Source organism: Eurypyga helias, unplaced genomic scaffold (assembly GCF_000690775.1).
Source record: "Eurypyga helias isolate BGI_N326 unplaced genomic scaffold, ASM69077v1 scaffold45697, whole genome shotgun sequence".
Lineage (NCBI taxonomy): Eukaryota > Metazoa > Chordata > Aves > Eurypygiformes > Eurypygidae > Eurypyga > Eurypyga helias.
Window position 1 is genome coordinate 241 of NW_010263236.1, and position 10,966 is coordinate 11,206.

Below are 10,966 nucleotides of genomic sequence, written 5' to 3' on the forward strand. Positions count from 1 at the left end.
GCACCCTACGGCACCCCAGAACCTGATCCTGCAAAACCTGATCCTGCACCCCAGAACCTGATCCTGCACCCCAGAACCTGATCCTGCACCCCAGAACCTGATCCTGCACCCCACCGGAACAGGGATGGTGCTAACCCTGCTAACCTGCAAGAGAGCGCAAGGGTCGCAGCCGGTGCTGCTCTGCACCCCAGTGCCTAGAGAGCTCCCAGCCGCCAGGACAAACGACGTCAAGAACTAGCCTTGACCCACATTTAGCTCACTCCATGGCAGCAGCAGCCTGGGAACAGAAACAGCCAGAAATGCTACACCAGATGCAAAAAGACCAGGGCAGGCTGCTGGCTGCCTGGCAGAGGCGGCTACGTTCCCCTCCCGCCACGCAGGGTAGCTCGGGACAACACACGAACCAACGCACGGTGGCCAAACACTTAAACAACAAAACAGATTGGGTCTTTAAAATTTAACACAAAGGAATAGCGAAAGCACTTCTCCCAAACCTAGGGCTCGCAGCCCCAACATGAACAAGACCAACCAAGCAGGAAGTTCCAGCAGTATTTTCCTGCGATATATGACCAACTTATCTTGCTCTTACGCTGAAAACTAAAGAACTTCCACCCTCAGCACCTAAGCATTGTCATAGGCAAGCACTCGGTACTCTAAAGGTGCCACTAAGGTTAAAGAAAAAAGTGCAGCCCATGCTGATTTATTCCAAAATCCCATTGTTTAGCAGAGGGAGCTCCCAAGGAACAAGGGGCAAGGCTACAACAAAGCCCGAGTGGCCATTGCCTTGCAGGCATCAGGAACTAGGGCCAGAACGGCTTTCTGGCTCTCAGAGAGCCAAGCAGCAGCATCCCCCGGGGGGGGTGGGCAGGGGCTCCAGACATTTGAGGCTCCCCAGGATGGTTTGCGATGGCTCTAAAGGCTGCTGGAAGAAACGGCAACTCCTCACCCTGCCAGCAGATGCATTAGGCACGGAGCAGTGTGGGGACAGGAGGTTTCTCCAGCACATTTAAGGCACTTCAGCATCAATCCGCTTCCTCTGCGGTCCGAATCATTCCCACACTCAGTGCTATTTCGGGGGGATAAAAGGCTTAAGGCTTCTGGGCTAACAGTGCCCAGGGGGAGCGTTTTCAGAGTCGTTTTTTAGTGTTGCTTTATTCCCCAGCTCCTGTTGGCTGCTGAAGGACTCTGGTTGCATTTAACCTGAGGAAAGCAGGTGCTGCTCCACGAATGGCTACACAGACATCCAAGCCAGAACCGTGCACACAGCACCCGAGGAACCCAAAGCACCGGGATGTAATCAGCAGGAGTGTTACCAGCACCCCTGTTTGCCTACGACATCCAGAGATATCCCCTGACCACTCTGATAATCCTCTGGTCTTACTCACACAGGACCTGCACAGAGAATTTATCAGAAAGACCAGGGCCTACGTTTCCTTTCAGTGTTGATTTTAACCGTCACGTTTGCACGTTCAGCATCTGACCTGCCAGGAAGGCAATTCCGAATTCATCTCCCAGCGTCAGAGACCACACCAGCTCCAGCAAAACACAGCATAAACACATTCCACCACATCAAAGCTACTGCAAAGCCCGACACCGAAGCCCTGAACGATTCCAGTTAGCCAGTCAGCACCTAAACACTTCTGGCAACAAACCCCTGATTTCTCACAGGTTGGATAAGTCACACCTCTTGTACCCGAGCAAAGGGATGGTAAAGTGCTGAGAAGGTTTTTGGGTTTAGGAGCTCTAGTCTCCCGAGCGTTTCAAGTCTTCATTTCCAGTTCTTACTTTGGGGAGCGTTCTTTACTGGGTGATGCAGTTGTCTCCCATGTCCTGAGCATATCTGTCGGATATTGCCGTCCTTAAGTCCTCCACCTCTTTGTGAAGCTGTTTTACCTCCACCAGTTTCTTTGCAAGTCCATCAGGGCTCAGCAAGTCGTCTTTCTCCTTAGCAGAGTACTGCGCAGCTGCGGAGTCAGAGAAGGGAGTTACCTCTGGAACGCAATTCCGACCGAGGCTCACACGCATTTCCAAGTGAGCCGGCAAAACCAACGCACATTTGCAAAAGAGGTGCTACTGAACATTTAGTTATTACGGTGTGCACCTTTAGAGAGCTAGCTAACCCCAGAAAGAAGGTTCAGAATCCCAAAAAGGTGAGAACCTTCCACGCTACATGTGAGCTATTTAATTCTGCCGCAGCACTGGATCCAAAGGGTTTGCTCTGGCATACTTACAGCGAATGCCCAGGAGCAGGGAGAGGTTGGGATCCTTGCCCTGAGCCCTCTGAGTGACAATGCTGTAGACCGACTGTAAATCCTGCAGACAACTGGCCAGCTCGCCGTGCAGCTCCTGGGCGAGGCGAGCGGTCTCAGCGGGCAGCGGGCGGGTGGTCAGCTCCGCCTGCCGGAGTCGCTCCTGCAGGGTCAGGTTCTTCTCAATGAGATCCTGGTTCTGCACCGACAGCTGAACAAACGGACACGGCAATTAGTGATCCGCACCAGCACACTTAACAGCAGCTTAACACAACTGCCTGATGATGCTACGAGCACCAAGAGCAGGAGGAGCTGGTTTGCATCAAGCCTTCCAGACTCTGGCCAGAGGAGCGGGTGTCAGTCCCACAGGGCGCGAGCAGTCGGCTTTAGTGGCTCTGACGGCAAGCACCCCGTGACACTGCAGCGTCCCTGCCCCGGCGTGATGCAAGCAAAGCTTCCAGGAGGTGGTTGTGCATCACGCCAGCTCTGCCCTGAAGGGCTGCCATTGTGCTTGGCTTCTTTTAGGCTTGAGCACGGGGCTCAGCCCTGCCCTTCAGCCAATTTGGGCTTTGCTGCCTTGCTGCCCCCAGCTGACAAGCTCAGCGTCCTCCACCGCAACCCACCGCCTCAGCTGAGGCTCCCAGGGCAGAAAACACCTTTGTCCTTCCACTTTTAGAGAGAGAACAACTCCTTTCGGAGCACTGACAGGGTAATTGAGTAGCATGAGAGTGCTGCCGACTGCAAATTAAGGGCCTTGCTAAGACCATTCTTCATTCAGCTCCTGCGCTCAGGCACTCTAACCACTCCCCTGACCTCTTTCACAGCAGTCCGGAGCTGCTGCAGTGCATTTTCTCTTCTCACTGCCTCCTCCTTCAAAGCTTGACTCGTCCCCTCTTCCTGGGTCACCTGTTCTTCCAGGTTCTGGAACAGACCATGGGAAAGCAGTAAGTCTCACTCCCTCCACAGCAGATTCTAGGTCCCTCCGCAGTCACCTCTCACCTTTACTTGCAAGGACAACTGCTCCATCTTCTTCTGCTGTTTGTCCGCAATCTGGAATCAAAAGCAGAGACATAAGAACTGACCACACGGACTCTGTAATGCCACCAGGACTTCTCCTTCAGTAGGACAGCATCCCCTCTCCTCTTTCCTGCCAACTTACTGCTTTAATCACTGCCTCTGCTAGGAGTGGACTTAGATTTCCAGACGAAAGGCACCTGATAAAAGGCCCCATTAGAAGTATCAGCTAAAAACAGACCGGAGAAGTTGCATTCTTGTGGTTTTCCTCTTCCCTCTACATTCTGCAACTTCTCTCCAGTGTGACTGTAGGAGTGCATGGCTGTCACACCAAGAACAGCATTTAACACCCCCCTGCCCCGAGTTTGGAATTCCAGGAACTGTTGCTTCAGTGCAATTGTGACTGCCCCCCCACCCCCAGTTTGGAATTCCAGGAACAGTTGCTTCAGTGCAATTGTGACTGCCCATGATTGCAAAAGTCCCCCAATTTCATTCTGGTGCCTGGTGTGACTCAGTGGAAGGAAAAATGTGTGATTCCCACTCGGAACAGCTTGTTACCTTCCTGAGGCAGTCGCATTCTTTCTTCAGAGAGTCATTTTCTATTTTCTGTCTTTCCCCATCCTGGGCAGGGGTTCCTCTCTCTGCATTCTTTACACACTGCTGCACCTTGTCCTGCAAGCTGAAATTATCAGAACACCATGGGAAAACCAGCTTTATTTGGGGCGTTTCCCTCACTAAACTATACGAGGCAGTGAATGATTTTTACAGCAGGTGCCAGTGTTGCCCTGTTCCCATCCTAGCTTGCCAACTGCAAGGGCCGTGAAGGAAGGAGTCCCTCTCCCTGGACGCAGCCCTACCCACGATATTGGCACACTTGCAGAGATGCAACCACTGCGGATTGCGTAGGCCCGTTTTGCAAGGAGTTACAGTTGAGAGCAATAACCTGAGGACGTGGACAAACCCAGGTGACAAATGGGGTCCCCCTTTCTTTCAGCCATCTGCTGCTGCTCCCACCTCCACCGCTGGCACACGGCATTTGAACACGGCATTTCGGCGAGCGCTCACACAATCCCAAACCCCCGGTAACCAGGTTCCAAGCGGTGGGACAGCGGCTGTGCCGAATCATCACTGTCCTTGGCACTGAAGTGATCGTTGCACAAGACAAAGCTTATTCTCATCCTTCAGATTTTTACCTGCGCACAGTGGAAAGAAGCTCCAGCTCCTTGTGTTTTTGGGTTTCTAGCTGCATCTCTTGCTCCCTGAAAGCAGCCCGGACATCTCCGAGCTCGGTTTCCAGTGCCAGCACCGTTTCCTGCAGAGCAGTACTCTTCAGTTCAGATTCCTTCAGCTGCAACAAAAACCATCACAAGCCTCTAGAGACCTCCCAGGGGTTTCACCACACACACCCCATGTTTCAACAACATTCGTAAGGCAGATTTTTACTACCCATGTGGCAATTCTCAGCTATAGCTCGCAACAATCCTCCTCCGAAAAGGCACGTGGAGTTGTGCTCTTGGGCAGCTGCACAGGGGATTGACTACCAGCAGCTCTAGAAAAGCCACCTGAGCAAGCATGTGAAGAGCTGTCATCACAACTCAGAGGAAGCTTTACCTTCTGACTCTGTTTCTGGTGGTCCTCGAGGGTTGGTAGATCAGCCAGGTATCGTTCCAGGGTCTCAATTCTCTGTTGTCTCTCCCTGTTTTGTTCAGATTCCTTTTGGCATTTCTTTTTAAGATTATTAATGTGTTTGTCTCTTCCCTTTACCTGTGGGGACAATTATATACAAGTTTATGTAATTTCTTCTCCGTTCTTCAGTCCTCTGTAAGCCCACCCATTTACCTTTTTGTACAGCACTCATTGTCAAAATACAAGATCACCTCAACTCAGCAGTATTTCTGCCCTCTTAGCTACAGACAGGCTTCTTCTCTGGCTAAAAGAACAGCTACAGAAATACTTTTAACTGCAGGAGAAAAGGGCTTTTTCTTACAAACCAAAGAATTCTACAGGGAGATCAGAAAATACCTACAACCACACATTGCCACAGAAAACTTTCACCCAAGCACTACATTGACTTTTAGCCTTCCCACCTCCAGAGCAATGGGATCATACCCTTTCTTCCTGTTTCTTTAACTCCTCTGCATGTTTCTGCATCGTTTCCTTCAGCGATTCCCGGATCAGCTTTGCATCCACCTCTGCCGCAGCCAGTTTTCTCTCCAATTCAATCTTTTCCTTACTGAGGGCTTCAGTCTTCTCTGTGAACTGTGCTCGAAGAAACGTGTTCTCCCGCTGCAGCTCCTGCAAACAGAGACAGCCTATGGATTCAGTTAGCTACGGACTGGCACCAAGCAGCTCGCCAGCTCGGAGCTACGCTCTCGGCCCGCCTGATTCCCAAACACCACTCGTCTCACCCCACGGTATCTGAAATAGCACTCCTCAGTGCTGCCAGGCATCTGCATCGCTTCTAAACAAACCCCAGTGCTGCAGGGCTTGACATCAAGAGACACAGAAGATCTCAGAGATGACAGGAAATTGGGACTCCACACAAAGGATAGTTTTACTCTGCGTAGCTCTCCTACTCAGGAAACACCTCATGAGAGGTGTAGGGCCACTGGATTCAGTACATATTCCTTACTGACACCCTGTTGCACCCAATCACCTGCATTCTCAACACGTAGACATCTCCGTAGGGTGCTGGGCAGCCGAGCAGGGCACTGTGAACTTGCAGCTCACTTTCCCGAACCTTCTGCTCCAACTGGGATATGTGTTGCCTTTGTCTGTACAAAAAAAAAAACCCGCAGGTAAGACACCGTTCTCAAACATACACCTTGTTTTCAAGGAAAGTAGAGAGCAATACAACGTGAACAGTGCCACCACAACTCCAACGCTGTGTGCAGCTACAAGCAGAACAGCAAAACAACTCGTCAACTCAAAACTGAGCTGCAAAGAAACAATCTGAAAGACATCCATTTCAATTTTTATTTATTGACAACCGGTATTAACTTGTCCTCCCTCACCCTCAGCAACGATTATACATAAAACACACAAGCCTTGCATGCTTCGGAGGAGCCAGCTGGGCTGCAGAGCTTATGAGTAAAATGAATAGACAGAGGACTCAAAATTGGAAAGCAGATGAGGTGTTTACCATCCAAATCCCAAAGGTAGTTTTCATGAGGATTTATTTTTTGAAAAGCTGGCGAGAAGTGTTGTTTGCCAGCCTGAAATCCCAACGAACAAATTCCAAATAAAGATCTCCAAGTGCTCCCAGAAAGTCCTCAAGCGAAAGAGCAGTAGTTTTGACATTCCAGACAATTGTAATGTACATGGAAATCTTTCTTAATAGAAAAACATAAGAGTGATTTATTTGAACCCTTCAGGATCACCATGCTACTTCCAAGAGGAAGGGGAGGAGAGCTGTTCTCAAAGGTCATGATGTTGTTCTTTGACACAGGAAAAAAAAAAAAGCTCAGTCAGGGAAAAGGGACTGAGGTATGAGCTTTCCTTGGTACTTTCAAACCCTCCCTTTCCCAGAGGAAATGCACCGGAGTCCTTACACCACACCGGGATCACACTCTCACCTGTCAATGAGAAGCTCTTTCTCCTTGAGCAGGTTTTCATTGGAGTTCAGGATGTTGATCCACTGGGCTGGATCAGGTGTAGGCAGCGGCGGCGGTGAATACACCGAGGGATGGTGGCAGCCGCCTCCATTTTGTAACTGGAAGAGGAGACAAAACGAGGAGGGAGAGGTTTGTGCTCCGCAGAGGTAATTGCAACACTGCTAGGGCTATTTTGCACACTGTGTGCTCATCTGCATGCCAGGACATTGCTATTTCGGTCCCCATCGATGTCCAAGAACAAGTAACTTTGCCCAAGCACAACTGGAGATTAACAAGTAATTTTAGATCCCTGCAGCTCACTGGAAACAGTTTGTCTCCCTCTGGGTACAGCTGGTAGGGGGTGATAAACAGTTTCCATCTGATAAACTGCAGATAGTTTCATGCACCTTTTAAAAAAGACTGTTTCCTAGCCCTGAGAATACACGTCTCAGCGTGCTTTTTCTTCGCTGTTTCTAGCGGACAGGACATTTCACTGTTGTAACATAACACAGGGCCGCTCCACGTGAGCGGTGCTTAACGATACCCGTGACACCGCAGGTTGTAAAAGCACAGAGAGACTTTCAGCGTGAGACAGGGAGAAGCACGAGACATTCTGCCCCTTGCTTCGCACGTCTGGGACAACGATCCACGGCTGAAAGAGACAGGAAGGGTCTGAGACTCACGTGTTCCCACAAGCGGCTCCCTACCTGCATTTGCTCTACTTGCAGTCGCACTTTCTCCAACTGCTGTTTCCAAGCACTGAGCTCGCAGACCCTCTCGTGCGGATGCAGCGGGCAGGCTTCCTGCATCCATGCTCGAGATGGAGGCGTTACAGGTTTTGAAAAGAAACTGTTGGCTTGGAGTCCCGTTGGCATCAGTCTGCTCCCGCTCGGCCACGCTCCCTCCTGGGGCTCGCAGACTCCATCAGCCCCCGCCGCTTGCTTACTCTCCGGCAGCACCTTGTAATGGTCCTTTCCTGCCTCAGCTGCCCCGGAGTCCGGATTGAACTTGTGGAACCTGCGGAGAGGGTCAGCGCACAAGCTATCCAGAAAGAGAGACTGGTTAAGGGTGCGCTCAATGGCTGGGGTGTCAAACTTCCAAGTATCTTCTGTTCTCATGTGATCAGAAACAGGATGCCAGAGTTGCTCAAACCCATTTTCCCCTGAAGTCCCGTAGAGACGCAAGAGATCCCTGGGTGGCACCTGAGAGGACTTCCCGGCATTAAAGTCCCCGTTTCTCACGAGCCCCGCGTGCTCAGCGGCGGATCCCGGCATTTTTGAAGCAGCCTGCGAACAGCTCTGGTCTCCTGCAGAGCACAGCTTGGAGGGTGAGGCACCCAAGGTGGAAGGCATAACATGGGCTGTTGGGATGGTCACTTGGGTTTTGATGGGCTGGAATGAGGAACCGTTACTGGAATTGCAAAAGTCTAGTGAAAGAAAAAGAGTGATGCTTTAATTACGACCCTGAAAATATTCTGACACCAACAGCTGTTCCTCTGCTGAACAACTTTCTGAAAGAACTTAAACCCAATTCTTTTCCCCCTAGCAAGACTAAGGCACATCTGTGTTCCCCCTAGCTACAGGTTTCAGGAACCTGCTGACATTTTCCTACCACCATAAACCACAGGGAGAATCCAAGTTTAGCTCAGTACACATTTTCAATCCCTTGTTTTTAAGCTACTCTAGTAAAATGTTAAATCAATAAGGATTTCTAAGCCTACAGAAAGATAACAAGTCCTTTAAATTGAATTAAAAGGCTGAAACTTACTCAGCTGAACACTGAGACCTCGATTCTGTTCTGCCCGTCCCACCGCTCAGCGACTCTGAACCGTAACCAGAGCTACCTGGAGCCTTCACTAAGCCCATGATGAGCTTCAAACACAGCTGAACACTACATCACCAACCAGCTGACCTTCGAACTCCTCCAGGACGCTGCACCAAAAGAGCTTTTTCTAGAGGCTAGAGGAATGGCTCTCGCCTTAGTGCCACAGGAAACGAGAGAGCGCGCAGCGCACGCGCCCCGGCGTGAGCCCGTCCTGTCAGACGGGCACCAGACCTGGCTACGTGGAAACGCAGGGTTATTCTTAGCCACTCTCAGATTTCAATACAGCAACAGCAAGAGCTGAGAAAGGCAAACAAGCAAAGCGTCTGTTCCCACTCCGTGTCCCAATACAGAGTGTATCGCAGTAATTCCAGGTTTCTCCCAGAGGCACAAGCTTGTTTCCCTCACGGGTTTGGCTAAAGGCCCGTTCTCACATGATGTTTCTTGAATCCAACACCAGGACTGCGAGGTCACCCTTCCACCTGTGTGTAACCTCAAATCACTGCTACAAGAAGGAATAAAAGGTTACAGCTGGAATAGGACCAAAACCAATCTGCAAAGACCCTCCCCTCATAAATGAGCAGGAAGGGCAGAAAATCGTTTAGGAATTACTTGGCTGTGCTTGGGAACTCCAGAGAACACCGTGCTACCAAGCAGTCACAACATGTTCACCTTGGCAGATGGAGAAGAGACAGTCCAATTTCCTTTTACAGCCCCTAAATTTATACCCCAGTATCACTATCAAGGCACTCGAGGTCTCTGACCAGCGCGCCACGCGTGGGTGCCGCACTCGGTTCCTTGAGCGTGCTAAGGGTCGTGACAACAACATTCCTAACGTGCCGACCTGGAAGTCGGCGTGCTTCAGCCAGCTGCCAGCGCTGCCACCCAGTCCCAGCTCTTACAGAAGGGCTACACCACCACAAACGCTCACAGGGGCCGTTCCCGAAAGGGCCAGCCTGGTCTCCCCTGCCCTCAGCGTGCAACTGGAGGTTTTCTTTACCCGGAGAGAGGCTGGATGGGACACAAACACGCGCTCCAGTAATATTTCAAGCAGTACTTCCACAAGCCAAACTTCCTAAAAAGCCTTCCTTTCAACTCACAGATTCTGAGGATCTATGGCTCAAAAGGCTCAAGGCAGCTTGTGAAACACAGGAATATGGGATTGTTTAAAGAACACCACAAACTTCCTTGCTGCTGGAAGAAGCAGCAGTGGTTCGTGTCTCTTACAGGGATGAAGATGAAAATACAGGTGGAAAGGATTGCTGAGACAAGCAGCTTCACAGAACGTGCCTCAGCTGAGGGCAAGGCTGCAGCGTTCTCCAGCGAGAAGCACACAGCTCTAACACCGAGGAGACTTACGCAAAGGGACACAGAGCTGAAGGCTCTAAAGGCACCTATAAATCATTGCTTTAAAAAAAAATAAAAAAGCACCCAACAGACTTGCTGATGAATCGCTTGTTGGTCAGTACAGAACAAGCAAATCACCAAGGAGGCTCTTTCAGTCAGTTAAAAATACTTGCTACTGTCAGAAGATATCCAAACCTTCTTGGGGAAACAGCAAGTCAGTTAATTGCTCGTTTATATTTCAGGCAGCACATCTGTAGCAAGGCACTGGCTTTGACACAAACATCACAACAAATTCTGCTCTCCCCAGGTTCCCCATTCTAGGGTTTGGTAATATCGGGGTATTTAATGCCTGTTAACTTAAAAGCCTGTGGCTGTTAGTGTGTGACCCCAAGCTGACCGTCACCTTCTGTGCTGTCTGAGCAGGAGGTGCCAAGGCCCCCATCCCTGCTGTCGGCCACGCTTGAGCAGCGACTGACACGGCTCTGGAACTTCGCAGACAACATAGGTGTTTTCCAGTCAGTCTCCAAGAAATGACTCTTCTGACTGGTGCCAGGATCTGGAAAGAAAAAGCCAGAGATCTTTATGTTTTAGCCAACAGACTGAAAAACCTTTTGACACACCTCATTAAGCCGTTATCTACTCAGCCCTGCTACCAAAACCCAAATCTTGCTTGACTCCCTGTTATTGTTGCTAAAGAAAACTCTTCTGCAAAAGGAAATGGCAGCCAGCACAGGGAAGTCAAAGAATATCAACAGGAGATTGAAAATCAATTTCGTTAAGGAAATCGGGATGCAAAAGCAGTAAATTATATACCCACTGATGTTTGGTGTTATTACACCCAGCTGATGCTCTGGTACTCAGACTAAACAGAGCAGCATCATTGGCACACAGCAAAACTGGTCCAATTAAAGATATATATTTAGAATCACGGAATGGTTTGGG

General features: G+C 50.1%; 1 protein-coding gene across 1 annotated transcript; it reads right to left on the reverse strand.

The window, feature by feature from the left end:
- Nucleotides 1-1,508: 1,508 nt before the first annotated feature.
- Nucleotides 1,509-10,575, reverse strand: CEP85 (centrosomal protein 85kDa). The gene is made up of 12 exons (XM_010155964.1): nt 10,428-10,575; nt 7,564-8,282; nt 6,839-6,975; nt 5,920-6,037; nt 5,373-5,558; nt 4,875-5,027; nt 4,457-4,611; nt 3,822-3,942; nt 3,249-3,299; nt 3,063-3,170; nt 2,232-2,460; nt 1,509-1,964 (listed from the first exon to the last, which is right to left on the reverse strand). The coding sequence occupies exons 1-12, from the start codon at nt 10,525-10,527 to the stop codon at nt 1,801-1,803; spliced, it is 2,241 nt and encodes a 746-aa protein (XP_010154266.1). The 5' UTR covers nt 10,528-10,575; the 3' UTR covers nt 1,509-1,800.
- Between the last annotated feature and the right edge of the window lie 391 nt (nt 10,576-10,966).

Excerpts from the sequence above, each read along its gene's own strand:
- CEP85 (XM_010155964.1), bottom strand. The coding sequence starts at position 10,527 with ATGTTGTCTGCGAAGTTCCAGAGCCGTGTCAGTCGCTGCTCAAGCGTG. Across the intron at positions 8,283-10,427 it reads CTGCTCAGACAGCACAGAAG|ACTTTTGCAATTCCAGTAAC; the intron begins GTGACGGTCAGC and ends TTCTTTCACTAG. Across the intron at positions 3,943-4,456 it reads CTTCTTTCCACTGTGCGCAG|CTTGCAGGACAAGGTGCAGC; the intron begins GTAAAAATCTGA and ends TGATAATTTCAG.